Source organism: Diorhabda sublineata, chromosome 2 (genome assembly GCF_026230105.1).
Source record: "Diorhabda sublineata isolate icDioSubl1.1 chromosome 2, icDioSubl1.1, whole genome shotgun sequence".
NCBI lineage: Eukaryota > Metazoa > Arthropoda > Insecta > Coleoptera > Chrysomelidae > Diorhabda > Diorhabda sublineata.
In genome coordinates, this window is record NC_079475.1 from 41443852 (window position 1) to 41461585 (window position 17734).

General features: G+C 29.8%; 3 protein-coding genes across 7 annotated transcripts; 1 reads left to right on the forward strand and 2 right to left on the reverse strand.

Annotated features, from left to right (window-relative positions):
* Positions 1-941: 941 nt before the first annotated feature.
* Positions 942-1766, reverse strand: LOC130452638 (probable 28S ribosomal protein S25, mitochondrial). The gene is made up of 4 exons (XM_056791991.1): positions 1571-1766; positions 1373-1479; positions 1236-1323; positions 942-1169 (listed from the first exon to the last, which is right to left on the reverse strand). The coding sequence occupies exons 1-4, from the start codon at positions 1705-1707 to the stop codon at positions 992-994; spliced, it is 510 nt and encodes a 169-aa protein (XP_056647969.1). The 5' UTR covers positions 1708-1766; the 3' UTR covers positions 942-991.
* A 794-nt stretch (positions 1767-2560) lies between these two features.
* LOC130452636 (cytochrome P450 6k1-like) lies at positions 2561-6294 on the forward strand. Of its 2 annotated transcripts, none has more exons than XM_056791989.1 (5): positions 2561-2653; positions 3159-4023; positions 4081-4293; positions 4575-4829; positions 5766-6294. In XM_056791989.1, exons 2-5 carry the CDS (start codon positions 3168-3170, stop codon positions 5933-5935), a joined length of 1494 nt encoding a protein of 497 aa, XP_056647967.1. In that variant the 5' UTR covers positions 2561-2653; positions 3159-3167; the 3' UTR covers positions 5936-6294. The 2 variants fall into 2 exon arrangements, with proteins under 2 accessions (XP_056647967.1, XP_056647966.1); XM_056791988.1 differs by having other exon boundaries at positions 2616-2739.
* A 112-nt stretch (positions 6295-6406) lies between these two features.
* LOC130452871 (uncharacterized) lies at positions 6407-17681 on the reverse strand. 4 transcript variants are annotated; one of them, XM_056792353.1, is made up of 9 exons: positions 17493-17681; positions 15476-15833; positions 14003-14210; positions 12162-12265; positions 9215-9403; positions 8927-9158; positions 8744-8871; positions 6700-6865; positions 6407-6630 (listed from the first exon to the last, which is right to left on the reverse strand). In XM_056792353.1, exons 2-9 carry the CDS (start codon positions 15537-15539, stop codon positions 6564-6566), a joined length of 1158 nt encoding a protein of 385 aa, XP_056648331.1. In that variant the 5' UTR covers positions 15540-15833; positions 17493-17681; the 3' UTR covers positions 6407-6563. The 4 variants fall into 4 exon arrangements, with proteins under 4 accessions (XP_056648331.1, XP_056648332.1, XP_056648334.1 ...); XM_056792354.1 differs by having other exon boundaries at positions 6410-6630; positions 15476-15507; positions 17493-17582; XM_056792356.1 differs by lacking the exon at positions 9215-9403 and having other exon boundaries at positions 6410-6630; positions 17493-17611.
* Positions 17682-17734: the final 53 nt, after the last annotated feature.

Consider the following 17734-nt stretch of genomic DNA (forward strand, 5'->3'; position numbering starts at 1 on the left):
AGATTTTAAAAACTCATAATTATTTCTAGGCAAAAGACTCTCTCTATATAAAGTTTATCTATGGTTCACGCCACCAATGCAAATGTCAATTCATGACATTATTTCTACCCATTAAATAATGTTTTATCCCATTTCATTTAATGTTTATTTTTTTGTCTTCCTGTTTGTTTCTTTTTTGCTGTTCTTGTTTCTTATATTCTTCTAACCATTTTGTTTTTTCCCGTTCTTGTAAAATTCCCAAATCGTATTAGCTGTTACACATGACTCAATAAGTCGTGTGACTAAGATACACATTTTTTTGCCAAAAACCGATCTCATTCATCAATGTAATATCCTTCAAGAGCAATACAACCATTTCAACGCTTCTCTATTTTCTCCATGTTGTGCTTAGCGAAAGATTTGTCTTTTGCCTCAGTTTCAGCAATTGCTTCTTCATTTGAGCTGAATTTCTTACCGGCGAACATTTTTTAGAGAACAGCGAATACCAGCTTTATATTTTGATTTCTAGGTTAGTTGTTATTGATTTACATGGAGTTATATCAATTAAAAACTCAAGAAGTTTGAAATCTTGCGATTGAATTATTAAAATAAAATAAAGTCATTCTTGTTTCTAGACCGATTTATTAAATTACATTTTTATAGTATTATTAGATTAGTTTCATTGTTAATTATCAAAAAATTTATGAAGAGACTGAAGTTTGACCTGAAGATGATATCTTGGTAATCGAAACGCGCGTCAGACTGTGTAATTGAGGGTATTGGTTATCAAATACTGAAGTTTGCCCTGAAGATGATATCTTGGTGATCGAAACGCGCGTCAGATTGTTATTGAGAGTTTTGTCGTAGTTGTAGTTATCATATTTTACATCAAACTTTCATAAAATTACCACTATTCATTGATTTATTTTCAAAATTAAGGTAGAAAAATAAAGAAAACGCTGTACTTTAATATAAAATATAATTTTAAATCTACAATAAACTGTAAAATAAATTATTCCACAATTTTATTATATTTGTATTTTCCTCTCCAGTGTTTAGGTAGAGGGCAAGTACCGGGACAAGGTACTTGACCAGGTATTTCACAAATGCAATGTTTATCGTATCCTTTTCCAAAGTTAGCAGGATTGTCTTCCTTTTCTTTAACCATACTTTCGGCTGCCAAAACATCCCTTAATAATTACATTAAATAATAATCACACACTCAATATATACGATATTGACAAAAAAACACTTACTTAGGTTTTCCTACAATATTAATAAGATGTTCGTAAATATCTTCTTTAGTACGATCGAATGTATCTATTAACATCTGTTCTCCAGTATCTAAAAATAATTATTTAACAATAATTTCAATATATACATCCTTACTTGCCATAAAAACATCTTATAAAAGGTGTTGGGGTCATATTTTTCAACGTAGTGATCTGCACGTCACGATTCTTGTATTGAATTTGTGGCAAATACCAAAAAACAAACTCCCTGCAATAAAATTATATATCCTAGCCTACATCTATTAATTACAATTCCTATTAATTGAATTTGGAATGAAATTAATATTTTTACAACTTACTTGGTTCCATTATGTTCTTTACCATGTGTATTGTAATTTACAGTAACTATTTTTATCTTATCTTTTAAAACCAACCTTCCTGCTTCTAAATATTTAATTGTTCTCCTAATAGGAGCTCTACCTATCATAAAAGGCATCTTATTTCCTAAATAAATAATTTAGGTTATTATTATATCGACTTACTTCTTCTTTTTATGATTGATGCGCTAGTAGGTTAACCTCTTATAAAGTAAGCTAGCCAGCCACTAAATTTAGTGAAACTAAAATTAATGAAATTAAATCTATTCACATTATATTTTTACTTCTTAGACCTTTTTATGTTTTCCGTAATGATTTGTCTTGATTTTAGGTCTCTTTTCTATAAAAATCAGTTTAAAATAACATGTAAAAATTGACGTTTCGACTTACTTCCGTCTTTAACAAGAGATGACTCGACAATAAAAATTTGCGTAATTATATTTCAATACATTACCTACATTTTATAAATAATATTTGGTATTTAATAAATGAATTAATACAAAAAAAAACTATTTGAATTATTGTTTTAAATCCTATGTATATGGTTTTAATTGAATAAACTCTAGACATGAGATATATGATATAGACAATAACGGAAATAATCGATCTGGTATACAGGGTATTCCATAACTCAATGCTTCGTGCATTATTCATAATATAAATATGTAATATATAATAAAGATATAAATAAAAACGAAATAATTTGATTTAATTACATTAAGGAGTTTATTTATGAGGGTGGAGATAATAGAAAATTATCTTGCATATTAAAACCCAGTGAATATGTATAAGATAATTTAGTGTAGTCTCTGTAGGTTAGTAGTTTATATAGATTAAACACGTTTTTGCTTTTTCGTCTGTTATTTAACACCTTTTCTGTCACAATTACCAGTCAGCGGTTTTATAAAACTTGCTATATATGTAATATATATATTTTTACTTACGTTTTCTCTTCTTTCAGCTATTAAATACAATAAGTATTTAATGAAAACAAATTCAAAAAGTGTATGTAATCGTTATTAAACCAAAAAAAGTGTGATTAATAAGGAAGTAGATATAATAAAGGTCGGTTAATATTAGAAATTATTTACTTTTCAATTAGATTCATTCATCACAGCCATCGATATGAAATAAGAACATTATTTTAAATGGTAATATGAGATTCTAAACTTAAAATTAATAATGAATTATAATGATATTAGTAAACAATTCATTTTGGTTATATCTTTTCAATACAATTCTTCTTTTCTATCGATTGCCTTTTACCTTCATAGCTAGGGGTTTCCAGCTACTTTTTTACTCACATGTTGATAGCTGGATCTTTATTTTTCTTCATTACCACATCCGAAAGATTACAACGTAAATAGATTTAGTATTTTCTGTTTTTTTTATGTAATATACATATTTTTGTAGTTAGGAGATGAGTTTCTTTCATTTCTTCTTCTTTTTTAAATTTCAATCTAACATTATAGATCACAAATCTATTACATCTTATGTTTTTGTTTAACTATTTACATATTTTGTCGACAATTATTAACTTTTCGGGTTTATTTTGAATGTTTTGTTACAGAATTTTAATATGCCATTATTCAACTGGCCATCGATGTTTTTATTCGGACTAACTCTGTACGTATTGTACAAATATTTGACGAGAAATCACAATTATTGGAAAAGTCGAGGAGTGCCGTTTGAAGAACCGTATTTTTTAGTGGGTAACTTTTGGGAAGTATTTTCTGGAAAAATGCAAATAGGAAAACATCTCGGTTATCTTTATAGCAAATATAACAGTCCCTATTTTGGAATATACATTTTAGGAAAACCTTATTTAGTTGTAAGAAGTCCAGAGATAATAAAGAAAATCACGATAAGAGATTTCAAAAACTTTGACGATAGGACGTTTGCTTGTGACAAAAATGCCGATGAATTAGCGGCAAATAGTTTGTTTATAATGAGGAATCCCGATTGGAAATATATAAGAGCGAGACTAACACCGATTTTCACCTCTGGAAAATTGAAATTAATGTTAAATATTGTGAAACTATCCGCTAGAGGGATGCAAGAATACTTAAAACAATTCGACCGGAAGAACGTAGACGTTAAGGAAATCTCCTCCAAATTCATGACAGATGTCGTCGCTTCCTGTTTCTTCGGTTACGACGCAAAAGCGTTCAAAGATAACAATTCCGAATTCTACAAATTTACACAAAATATGTTCGCTTCTAAGTTATCATTTTTGAATTTGTTTTCGTATTTCTTCGCTCCTATCTTAGTTTCTTTGTTAAAATTGCAATTTTTAGAATACGGATTGCTCAGAAGAATATTTTTAGATACTTTGAAATATCGAGAAAAAAATAACGTCAAACGAAATGATTTTGTCGATTTGTTGCTGCAGCTAAGAGACAATCGCAAAGAAGAAGATTTAAATGTTGATTTTGGTAGGTTAGGTTATGAAAATAAAAACAACGTTTGAATAATAATATTTATATTTACAGGTGTTAACAGAATGATAGCCCAATCAATGACTTTTTTCGTCGCTGGTTTCGAAACTACAAGCAACGCTGTAGCTTTCGCTCTTTACGAACTTTGTCTTAGAATTGACTGTCAAGATAAACTGAGAGAAGAAATATTCTTACACATTAAAAACGAAGGGGATGTCACTTTCGAAAATATTCAAAAAATGAAGTATCTCGATATGGTTCTTTCGGGTAAGTTCGGATTTATTATATACTCGTATCTCGATATATATTTCTTTCGGGTAGATTCGGGTTATTGTATTATACTTATCTGGTAGCCAACTTCATGTATATACTGATTTGTAAATAAGTAAGGTTAAGAATTAAATTATTGTCAAATTTATATACAAGTCATTAAGTATGTCTATATTTATACTATAATTCAAGTTTGAGTCGACAATATTCTCCATTTATATTAATTTTCGTGTTATTTACGCATATCACAGTCTTTTATATCAAAATATTTTTTTTAGAAACTCTACGTCGATATCCTTTCGGTCCGTTCTTAAACCGGAACTGTCGAGAAGATTATTTAATCGAAGAGACTGGTTTGTTGATAGAGAAAGGAACTCCAGTTTTGATTCCATTAGACGGTCTACATTATGATCCTGAATACTTTCCAAATCCCGAAAGATTTGATCCGGATAGATTCATTGATGGAAACAAACACAATTATACTCAGTCGTGTGTTTATATGCCGTTCGGAATGGGCCCAAGGAACTGTATAGGTGAGTTTTATGAAGCAAGTGTGGTAGTTTGATGTTTTAAAAACAAATTTTGAAAGTTGGAACACCATTGCGAGTCTATTTTCGAATAAAAAAGGAAATTTTTATCTAAATACATCGTTTAACACCATTTCACAAAGTTGTATCTGTATTAAGGGCTTTATAAGTGAGCTTATGTACAAAGTGTGGTGTTTTAAAAACAAATTTTGGGAAGTTAGAAAGCTAATTCAAAAATTGGGACAGAAAAAGGAAGATTTTGTGAACATAAGTCATTTTACACCATTCCTCGATGCTCTATTTATAAAATAAATAAAAATTTGATGATAATCAGTCTTATTGTTCAGTTTATGCACACAATTGCATAAAATAATTTCTGAATTAGTGGTAATATCTCGAAATACAAAAAAAAACAATAATATGGGGTAGTTTCAAACAGAAAATATTTATTTTATAGATTGAGCATTCTGGATAGATTGTAATGACTTATTTTCCAAAAAATCTTCTGTTTTCCCAATCATTTATGATAATAATAACATCGAAATTGTGATCTGTAGCATTGGTTGACACTATTTTTGTGATCTAAAGCATTGATAGACACTATATTTGATATCCATAGTATTGGTTGATACTTTTTGTGATCTATAGCATTGGTAGACACTATTTTTGTAATCCGTAGTATTGGTTGACATTTATTTCAGTTTATAAGGTCAATTATTGAGTGATTTTTCTACTTCTTGGACCCTTTTTTGTTGCTAAATTCTAATAAAGACCTAAATAGATCAAAACGTTTAATTTTGTACTTTTCGGAAAACCAATTTTCAATCAGAAGAAAATCAAAATCAAAACGATTTAGCAATAAAAAAGATATTGAGTTTATTGTATGAAATATTATTTTAAAAACTGAAACATCAAAATATAAGGGGGTTCATTGCATTTTAGGTGACAGGTTCGGTTTAATATGTGCTAAAATAGGACTAGTTTACTTCCTACAACAATTCAAAGTAGAACAATGCGAAGACACCCCAGTGCCTTTGGTGTTAAATCCAAGAACTCCGTTCATGGTACCTTTGAATGGGCTCAAAATGACCGTTACACAAATACAGAAATAAATTATTTATTTTGCAAAAATTTGTAGTGTGCCCAAACGCGGGTAAATAGTAGATGCTGCGTTAATATTTTTAGAAATAGAAACTTTTTGATGCCACATAGAAATTTATTCGACTTTGTTATTTACAACACCTTGTAAATCGATATGTTGATATATCACTACAAAAATTGATGATTGAATTAAAACGAGTACGAGGTTACTTCTAAACAACGTTGCCAGACTTTGAAAACGTTATGGATTGAGGAAATGTAAAACAATGAGGTTATGTTGATTGGTGACGGTGAGCGGTATTGTTGGTATCAAATTTGAAAATGAATAAGTTATTGACGATGTATTAACTATCAAATAAAGAACTTAACCGATTAAATTGTTTTATTTTGACAAATATCCATGTAGAAATCTTTGTTATCTTGTTTCTAACCTTGATTATACAAGTATACGAAGACAAGGAGCGAGCGTTAATGATCAAATTTTACGACTTAATTGAACATAGATTTATTTAATGATTAAATAACAAACAAATCTACTGTTTTTTTTTTATATTTCAAGTCAAAATGTGAAATAACAATATATATTCCGACATATAATAAGAAAAAATATTTTTTTATACAAATAAATTAAGGCAATTCTTATACAACAGGTGAAGAATGTGTGAAAGAATTCAATTCTTCTTCTTTTACGTCCGTCACTTCCTGCCTAAAAAAACAAGAAACCTGCTAAATCAAATTCCTACCAGATCTTCTAACACTAGCTTTACAAATTTACCTTTTTTTCGCCCTGTATATGAAAAATATGACTACAGCATTTATAGCAAATAGACATACGACTAAAGTGGCTGGTAAAACTAGTTCTGAAGCCATATTGTCTTCCTCTTTACTAGGAAATATTCTTATTATTTCTTTTGATTCCTTCCAATATGGAGTAGTTGATTCTAAAAATAAATATTTTATTTTTTCGCCTACATTATTGTAACTGTAGCTTAAATCAAAACAAAAGACTGTCATATTTCGGAAAAAAATTTTTTGGATAAGCTGTTTTCTCAGTGTAGTTACACTTCAAAGGTATTACGTTTTAAATATGCAAATTGGGATAAAAATATATGCAAAAAATCACAATCAAACTTTTCATATACTTAAAACTTCGTTATTTCAATTTCGAATTGCCCCGTATATGTTCTAAATTTTTATTTGCTTGTTGTAAATAGACCCGTTGTATAACAATCAATAAAATTTTCCATTTATTTGGAAAACCTAATATTTAACAATGATAATACATTCTAATTTTGATATAAACAGATCCACGTGTGTTTTGTCCTAACCTAACTTTTATTTTCGCTCTAAAAATCTGTACTGATAAACCAACATTAAAACAATGGGTTTGCGTAGCCCTGAAGAGCACTTTCATTTCCATTACTAACAATGTTTTCACATATTGTGAAACAAAGAAAACACGAGGATATGTACGAACAAAACAATGTTCAATGAAAATACTTACCTAGTTTACGCTATTTCTTCATTTGTTTTTTTTTCTAAAAATCCAGCGGACGCTTTGGTTAATGAGAAAAATAATGACACGGTAAACGTTTAGTTAGTTAGTTCTCAGCGCACTGTTTCTAAACTTTTGTTACTAATTTTCGTTTGGCGACCAAATGGATACTGGAGTTCACTTTATTTATCTAGACGTGGAGTAATTGCACGGAAGAGTTTAATTTAATCTCAATGATAAACATATACGATTTTTTTACAATTTGTTGATGTTGATTTTATATGACGAAAATTTCATCATTTTTTCGGTTAATAAAAAATCCAAAAACCATAAATTTCTCAATTTGTTATCGAAAAATTTATTTCACATTTTTTTTTCGAAAAGTATTTACCAAAACTTACAATTTGAAAGAAAAAACCTTATTTGGAAATGAGGACCTCCCTAATATTTGTTCAAAAAATTGTAATTTTCAAGGTTAGGTTGAGATTTTCAATCAAATTTTGTTTTTATGTACTTTCCGATACAAAAAATACATTCTTAGCAAAAAATACAGTTTTTTAAGGCAAAATGGAAAATTTATGATTTTTGGATTTTTTAATGATCAAAAAGAGATGAAATTTTCGTTTTAAAAAGTCCCAGTTTTATCTCAAATGAACCAAAATAATAGACAAAATGAAAAAAAATTATCACCAAAAATACGGTGGACCCCAACATTTAACAATTGTTGAAATTGAATCGCCATAAAAGCTCACTAACAATCAATATAAATAACACTAAAATTGTGTAAAAAACATTATTGGACCCGTATACAAATCGTGTACAAAATGAATATTTCAAATATAAATATAAACCTTCAGTGCAATTGTCCACACCCTTTAACGTTCAACCGTCTGGAAACGATCAGAATCCTCAAAACTAAATAACATCGAATTCAATTTTCTGCACAGACGATGGATTTATCAAGGGTGGATGACGAAAAGGGAAATTTTAATGAGATAAAGTAAGAAAAGTACAATTTAAAAGAGTATGTAAAAACATGGTCTGGCTTTTATACGTTAAAATAAAATAAGAACTGTATTAATTTCGGTTATATTTCTTCTTCTTTTTCCTAGTTGCTACGTCATATATCGTTAATAACGAATTTAGATAATAAAAGAAGAAAATTTTGACATTAACTATGTTAGTCGGACGTTCAAAGGTCAGATAAATTATTGCCGATTATATTGTGACGCATAACACATAGGCGTACTAAAAAATTTTTTCCGATGGGTTACTAAATTCTAAAATATTCGATTTTGTCGATAATTTTAATTAAAATACTCACTTTGACAATGCGAAAGTGGCAGTGTAGTGTTCCATAACGCCCCCTGGCAACCGACGGTTTTGATTCTAGTACGCGTATCCGGAAAAGTGTATCCTAAACAGCAACTAAATACCATTAAATTAATATTTCTGTAATAAAAAAAGAAAATTATATCCGATTTATACGAGAGGAGTTAAAAATTACCTATAAATTAAGTAGGCGTCTTGGGGAATTTCAATATCGGGACATCCAATAGCAGTATAATGTATAAAAACACCTCTACGAGGGTTAAACGTTTGTGTAGATTTCAGTACTATTTCAATCGACTCGGTTCCTGAAATTATTTCAGAAGGGGGATGTTCCTGTCGACACGTCGAATATATAACTTGTTCTGTATCTTTTATTTCTAGAACATCCGCACAGTTAGGCCGATCAACTGCAACGACATTATATTTGTACATCAAATTTCGCGGAAATTTCCACGGCGTTTACCTATTAAAGCTATATCGAGAATAGTTATTTTAATACGTTGTTTATCCTGCCCCACGATTTTCCATTTACATTCCGGTCCCGAATAGAATCTAGGATAACCGGGATTATGAATGTATCCATCCGAAAGTCCTTTTGCATACAAATCCGAGAGCTGGATGATATCGTTGCAATAATTATGAATTCTGTCTTCTATAACCATGTACAGGAAACGATATTTTATAATAAATAATAATTATTTCACTGCAACAAGCTGACAAACAAACTACTCCTCCAGAAGGGACTTATTGTCGTGAAAAGAAGAGCGAGAACGAAATGGCACAGGAATCATGCACCGAGAAACAAAAATACATATAATCGACTAAGCAACACCCCCAATAAATCGATAATCCGTCCACACCTGACCGACCGATACACGAACCCGGCCGAGGCGTTTGGAATCGCGGAAAGGTAGAAGGTTTTTGGTTTTTTCCAAAGTCAGGTATATTGGGTAAGCTAGGAAGAAAAAGTAGAACTAGCACCCTCTTAACGATACTCCAGACCAGATTATCCGAAACGAACTAAACAGAAATCGACGCGATAAACATAAGGGGACAACTCCAAAGGAAATAATTGTGACAAAACTGCTCCAAAAATAGATTACGACGCTAACCTGGATATTTAACGCGATGTTAAGACTGCAGGGTTATTGTATATCGTAGAAAAATATACAAAGGGAGAGCCCTAGAAGAGCACGTGTAAAATAAATCCGAAATATTAAAAATTCCGCACGATACGTCAACCATGTTGTGAATGTTTGCCCCACGTGTTGTATTCGGATTAACGGACCTTCTTAATACCTTCCTTTGTTGTGAATAGGGACAAAAGAAATCGTTGTGTATTCACAAATTCGGAAAATTACACGGTCATGGAGATAAAAATAATTTTTTTGTTCAGTTTTCTTTAATACGAGGGGTGATAGATAGAAACGAAAAAAACCCGAACACCTAGAATTGAAATTAGCCAGATGTATTAGAGATACGATGATTTATTGATGTTTTGTATCCCATCAAGGCACCCGAAGGTAAATCTAAACTATTTCGTACGAATAAAACATACATCTGACCCATAATCGTAAATAAAACAAACGCTTACTTCATCCCCAATCACCTACTCAAAAGATATTTTGCTTGCGACCTGGAATTGAAAATATAAGTGTTGATTCAGCACCAGCAACACTGTTCATATCGATAAAGACATAACCTCAATTCCGAACACTATAAACGCCCCATAAGTGATTTGTATCATTAAATACCTTGCTAGAAACACCCTTCTCGCCCCTAGACCACTAGTAGACGGTACTTTTTCTCAAAATCTAAAAAGAATCTTCCCTATCCCCCTTTTCCCTTCCTTTTGGTGAATCTTGAACTCTATTTGTAGGTTTTCATGAAATTGTTCATCAGATAAATGGCCTAAGACAGGGAATAAAACATTCTATTTTATTTTTTAATAAAATGTCCTTATCTCCCCCAATAAAAATAATCACAACTCTGTCTCCTGAACGTGTCCCTAATAAAAAGAATCACAAGTGCCCTAAAATTGTCCCTATCTACCCCAATAAAAATTATCACCACTCTTTCTCCTGAAATTGTCCCTATATCCCCCAATAAAAATAATCACAACTCTGTTCCCTGAACGTGTCCCTATCTCCCCTAATGAAAAGAATCACAACTCTATCCCCTGAAATTGTCCCTATCTCCCCTAATAAACATAATCACAACTCTGTCCCCTGAACGTGTCCCTATCTCCCCTAATAAAAAGAATCACAAGTGCCCTAAAATTGTCCCTATCCACCCCAATAAAAATAATCACCACTCTTTCTCCTGAAATTGCCCCTATCTCCCCCAATAAAAATAATCACCACTCTTTCTCCTGAACGTGTCCCTATCTCCCCTAATAAAAAGAATCACAAGTGCCCTAAAATTGTCCCTATCCACCCCAATAAAAATAATCACCACTCTTTCTCCTGAAATTGTCCCTATCTCCCCCAATAAAAATAGTCACAACTCTGTCGCCTGAACGTGTCCCTATCTCCCCTAATAAAAAGAATCACAACTCTGTCTCCTATACATGTTCCTATTTCCCCTAATAAAAATAGTAACAACGAGCTCTATTTATCCAATATAAAGTGAAAACATAAAAAAGCGAAGTTATCAGATTTAATATGACTAAGATCAATTTAAAATTATGATTTTTTGTTCCATACGGCCCTATGACGAGAAAGCAACAAGAAGATGACAACATGTTCCTTTATTATATTGTTATTTCCCACCATGCTTATGACGTCATCTGCCAAATTTTCAGATAAATCTGACAGACAGATTAGTTTCAATAATCACATAAAGAAAACTGTTTTTGTTGTTGGGTAAATTACGGACAGAAAAAGCTTTAAACATTATTTTTTCACGTGGAAAAACAATAAAAAAAATCATTAGTAAAGTAAAAATTGTCCTGAAATTGAAAACATCCTAAGGAATTAATTACGTGATTCGAAAACAGTGCGGATTAACACAATTGAAGCTATATTTAAGATAATTTTGAAGAACCGGCAACACGTTGTTTGTCTTCTCAAGCTGGACAACAACCGTTAATTAAGTCATTTATAAAAAATAATTGTTTTCAAAATAATCACCAAATTTATCGTTAATTAAAAAAAATAAAAAAAACAAACTCATATGTGATAATTTCGTGATAGGAAACATTTTTTTTTTAAATATACATAAACGAAATGTGTCAGTAAAAACTATATAGTTGTAATTAAAAACTTCTTGAATTGTAAATACCAATTGATGAGAGATGTGAAGTTGCTAGTAACACATGGCATAATTCAATTATATATACAAAAACATGTAATTTAACGTATTTAAATATGTTTTATACATTCACGTGTAGTATTTTTGTAGATACTTACGCGTGATACAAGCATATTCGATCGTTATATTTCCTCTACCAAATATTTCCGAACCTGGACAGTCTTCGGAAAAAATAAAACTGCAATGATTTAAACCTGAACATCTAAAATGAAAAGCATCTCTTAGCAACAAATAAAAAGAGAGAGATGCATTTGACATAGAACGTGTAAAACAAAGATGTATAACGATATTGTGGCAACAGTGACATAGACAATAAAGAATATTTTATCAGAGGCGTACTTAATTTTGATTTAATAAATTATATATTTGAAAATTAATGATTAACCATAAATAAATATACGTGTATTTCGAAAAAATATCTTTAATAGTATGTCGTAATTTCAATAGTTGAAGATATTTTCATTCCTAATGACATAATCTGTTCTTGTAAACGAAAAAACTGATTTAAAATTAATTATTTTTGAACTAAACATTTTTTCCAGCGAGTTCCGCCCCTGTACATAGATTCTAAAGCCCTATTGGCTATAAAAGAATGGAATAGTAGTAAATTTATTCCATTTTCGTGGAATTAAATTCCAAAATCGAAATAGTTATGCCGAATATCGATCTAGAAACCTTCACTTTTACGTTTTCTTTCCAAGCCTCTATACATAAAACCAAATGTAAAGTGAAGATAAAAAAGTTATTTCTAGTAATAGATTTAATCGATACGGCATTGAGACCATCAAAGAAATTATATACCGCGTAATTAATACCACTTAAGAAAATATGAAAAATGCTATTTTGGTCTTTCGAAAAGATCTATGGAATACAAAGTGAAATTGTACACTCAAAAAAAGTTTCGTCTTGAATAAACAAAGAAATTAGTCATTTTTTCATTATGTCAGAGTTGAAATAAATATTCAGAAATTTGATATTAAGTTATATTTAATAAGACAAAAATTTCGTTGGACCCCCGTTTTTTTTTCGAAAAAGCTACGTTTGCTCCCCACCACTATCCAAAGTTATAACTAAATATCTCCGAAAATATCGATTTCAGAGAAAAAATTTTCAAACAAAAAATGAAGCTCTTAAAAAGCTTGACAAAAAAGATAATTTACATTTTTTACATAAACCTATTATTTTGGCTGTTACGACCCAAGATATCTCGGCATATGGCACCTGATGAGATATTTTGGGTAATATCAGCCAAAACAATTGATTTACGTAGAAAATGTATATTATCTTTTTTGTAGAGCTTTTCATGAGTTTAATTTTTTATTTGAAACAATTTTCTCTAAAATCAATATTTTCGGAAATATTTAGTTATAACTAAAACTATTACAATAAACGATTTTTCTTGGTGTATATTAAAACATATCCATTACTCAATTTACTATATGTCGATATCGATTGTCCCATTCGCAACCAAATATTTATTAATGATACATTGCACAAAGTTGGGGGTGTTAGGGCTCGGGGTGATTTTAGCAAAAGGGTGCTTTTGTATCAGTTACAAACTGGCACGCGAAGTCGTTATTTAGATATCGACGCTGATTAAAATAATATTTAAATTAAAACAAGTTATATCAAAACATTTTCAAAAATATATATTGAAATAAAAAATTTATAACAAAAATTAATTAAACAAATAAGTTACTTTTCGAATACACTGTATAATAATTGACGTAGAATAGGCAAAATCAATCGACCATATGTTAGGGTATGACGTGTCTTATTCACAATATGTAAGTCACCCGATTCTAAGGGTAGATAAAAATGATAACTGACCCATGAAACTGCATTTTATTTTGATGCATTTCAGACCGTTATATTCAGATTATAATGGCTATGGTAAAAGATTTGTATAGATTATTTAATTAATTAAAAATAAATTTACCTTGCATTAAGTACGTCCCTGGGATGGACTGGAGGGAAAGTAGGCGGGTTAATAACACTAACGAATGTATTGTTTCTCGAGGAAACTTCGAAAATACCATTTGATTGAATCCCGACGAAATCGACTTTCAGAATAGCGATCACGTCTGTCAGATGGCGACACGTCAGCATCAACTTGCAGGTGTCGCAACCTTGAGTTTCAACTATTTCTGCAAATATAATAATCGAATAGTATCGTATCAGTATCCATAGAGGATTGAATATTATTTAAATAAGAATAATATAGTAAATTTAATTATTGAAGTAGTTGAATATTTGTATTGACGGGATCGATTAAAATCAATTTCTTTCGCAATAACTTAGTTAAGAATGGTCGTCATCGTATATCCATATCCAGTGTTGCCAGCTCTACGTCTTTCTACGTAAATTTACGTATTTTACGATTTTTTCTCTAAACCTATGGACTTTAGTCTCAGAATATATTTGAAAAGACAGTGGATAGTTTGAAATTAATTTTATGATACTTATCACTACACAAACCTACGTTGGAATAAATTCAATATTTTATCAAACATTTGTATAAATGTAATTTAGTTGAGAATAATAAAAATGAGTAGTAACTAAAAAATTTATTTGTTCTTTAATGGCTACAAAAGCCTATAAATACTGCTAATACACCATCTCCTCTAGGAATTATCTTATCTAATCCACGCCTTTTTCAAAACTCGAATTGGCAACACTGTCCGAATCCCTGCCCAGTTCGTGTACGACGTTTAACAAAATCGCTTTTGTACGAAAAAGTTTGGCAGTAGCCATCTTGTATCGATTTAATATCGATCACGTGGAATAATCTACCCGAAATCATGTAATATCAAGAATTTAGGATCGATGGTTTTATGACGATGTGGTATTTTGTAGTTTAATTTTTAGATGAACATTATTTCTAACCCAAAATTTACTGCAGGATAATGAATATTGAAAAATTACTAACCTTAACTCTCAGAGATTAATATTATGTGACAAGTGACAACAAACAGTACCTTTTGAAAGTTTTTATGCATTTCAATGGTTTTAATTTGAATATAACACATTTGGCAACGATGGAAACGTCAAGTTGCAACAGTTGAGGCTCGCGCAAGCCAAAGCAAAGCGGGAGCGAGAAGTTAGTATGGTTTTACTGTGTAATATAATTCATATATAGAGGAGCTGATACGTTCTGACTTTATTTGCTATGGTTTATAGGAACATTAACTGTAAAATTTATATTTTTTTAAGATTCATCTAACCAGGACTAAGAGGTTATGTTTTTGATGTAACTTCAATTCTTAATTGTCTAATTTACATATTTGTACGAATTTTTTTTATTTTAATGTTTTTTTTGTGTTTCTTGTATTTAAAGACACTTTCAATACTATATTATAGCTCATACGCATAAAATTTTCCATATATTTGTATCTTAAAGTCTTAAACTTACCTACATATCCGTAGTTGGTATCCCATAAGTAACTGAAAAATAGCATCCATAAAAAGATGATCATGTCCTTTCCAGTGATCGTTATTTTTGATTCGATTATTCAGAAACATAATTATGTTTCTAACTCAAAAAAAAACCATCTAAAATACCATTAGATGATACTGATTTATACGTAAAAATTTGTATTTCGATTTTTCTATTGGTTTACAATCTATCAAGCATCTTTGCATGTAGGCGACTACGCGAAATAACATTAAATTTTTCAATACCTTCGATTTTGTTTATCTGCCGGACAGATTTGTCTGGAGTTTGATTTTTAGTTTACATTATTTTGTATATCGTAGAAATAGTATTTAATCTGAAAATAAATACAAACGATATTAGTTATTTTTAGTTATTTATATAAGCATTTCACTATTTTTTTAAAAATTCTTTCATCTTTTATAATACTAGATAAATATTGTATTGAATTACCTTAAGCTGTACAAACAAACAAATAACAGAATAAGAAAAAGAAATTATCACTAGTTGAGGTTATAAATAAGATTTAACAATATAATGACTCCACGAAGAATTGAGAAGAAGAATGATGGCGGAAGTTACAGGGCTGTACTGTGATAAAAAACAAGCGAGTTTGAGAAATAATAAATTCCAATTAACTAGATTATTTAGTTTCATACTATTATTCTCAATGATTTATTATATTATATATAAAAACAAATTTAATATTAACAAACATGTTATAATTGGCTAGAAATTGAACTAAATTTTGCACTTGTTTTTCAATGTGTCTTTACTATAATATATAATAACTATAAATCATGTACCAATTTACAAAATTTACAATGACTTAAACTTATTGCGACCATTATCGTTCAACTTGTATCACCCCAAAATAATTGTGAAGAAAGATGTCTTCGTCCGACAAACTCTATAATACCTTCTGAATTTATTTGTAGGATTATTATTATACTGCTTCCGGTAAAATCAATACCGATAATATACAGAGTTTGTTCAAAACTGATTGAAACGAATTTATGTATAAAAACTTCATATTATAATACCACCCTGTAGTCATCTAGAATGCTTTGTTTATTTTGGGTCTCTACCTTGATAATAACTAGCCATCTTTGATGAAATTCGAAAATAATATAATAATATAATTTGTTTCATAATAAATATGAAATTTTATTAACAATAGTCTACAATAATAAATATAAAATTGTATTAACAATTCTAGACAATAATGGAATTTGATTTAGTAACTTTAAAATTCGTAGTCGCTAAAATTCTTATCACTAAAAATCGAATCACGAAAATATGCCTTAACTGTCATTTTCAAACTATAAGTAAACAAGTGTAATAATAATTCATATTTTTTAAAAAAGTTGTGATTTCATTTATTTAGTGTCAGTTATTTTCACAGTATCGTAGTCAGTTTTTCAAATTAAATATAAGTAGTAGACTTTTCAAAACATTTTGTTTTCGTCTATTGTGTGAAGCTATATATTTATTTTTCATATCTCAAATTTAACTTCTTTTACGTAAGTTTTTCAATTACTAATATTTATTTATGTTAATTTTGAATTTCTTTCGGTACTTCAATACAATATTCATGTTATTTCTTAAGTATTTGATGTAAATTTTAAAAGATTTGTCAAGGTCATTCTGTAGAACAGAAGAATACAGCATTTTCAATAGTAAATAATGTCCAATGAAATTGGCGCCCAGTTTTTTATCATAACACTTTGTATAAACTTTTGAAATGAAACTTAGCTAGTGATTAATATATAGTTTTCAACAAAAAGTGTATATTTTCATGACTACAGTTTAAGAGTATTTGTTGAGTCTGTAATATCATTTTTTTCATTTATTTTTGATTTAGAAGATGTGATAAAAAGTTATAAAATTGTAACGTTAACAAGTTAAACAATAATTTTACATCATTTTATATTAAAAATTCATAACCTCTAATATCGATAACCATAGATGTTAACTAACTAAATTATTTATTTACCTGTCTCCTTAGGTGCTAATATTTACACTGAGGGTGATGTTTCGTTAAGCACAAAACATCGTGATGTAAGAAAACACGTCGTAATCGTTCGTCACGTCACAACGACCACCTTCTCCAGACACACGAAAATTAGTTTTAAATCGAACAACGAAAAACACGAACGATCATACTACATTTTCCCGCCACGTTGCCAAATCTACTCCTAATTTACCAGATTAGAGTCGTTTGTTCCGTTAAACAAC

Coding starts and splice junctions, on each gene's coding strand:
- LOC130452636 (XM_056791988.1), top strand. Junction 4,024..4,080: donor AGATTTAAATGTTGATTTTG/GTAGGTTAGGTT, acceptor TTATATTTACAG/GTGTTAACAGAATGATAGCC. Junction 4,294..4,574: donor TCTCGATATGGTTCTTTCGG/GTAAGTTCGGAT, acceptor TATTTTTTTTAG/AAACTCTACGTCGATATCCT.
- LOC130452871 (XM_056792353.1), bottom strand. CDS start 15,539: ATGATCATCTTTTTATGGATGCTATTTTTCAGTTACTTATGGGATACC. Junction 12,266..14,002: donor AGGGACGTACTTAATGCAAG/GTAAATTTATTT, acceptor TTTTCATTTTAG/ATGTTCAGGTTTAAATCATT. Junction 9,404..12,161: donor CGAATATGCTTGTATCACGC/GTAAGTATCTAC, acceptor ACATGGTTATAG/AAGACAGAATTCATAATTAT.
- LOC130452638 (XM_056791991.1), bottom strand. CDS start 1,707: ATGCCTTTTATGATAGGTAGAGCTCCTATTAGGAGAACAATTAAATAT. Junction 1,480..1,570: donor AAAGAACATAATGGAACCAA/GTAAGTTGTAAA, acceptor ATTTTATTGCAG/GGAGTTTGTTTTTTGGTATT. Junction 1,170..1,235: donor AATATTGTAGGAAAACCTAA/GTAAGTGTTTTT, acceptor GTAATTATTAAG/GGATGTTTTGGCAGCCGAAA.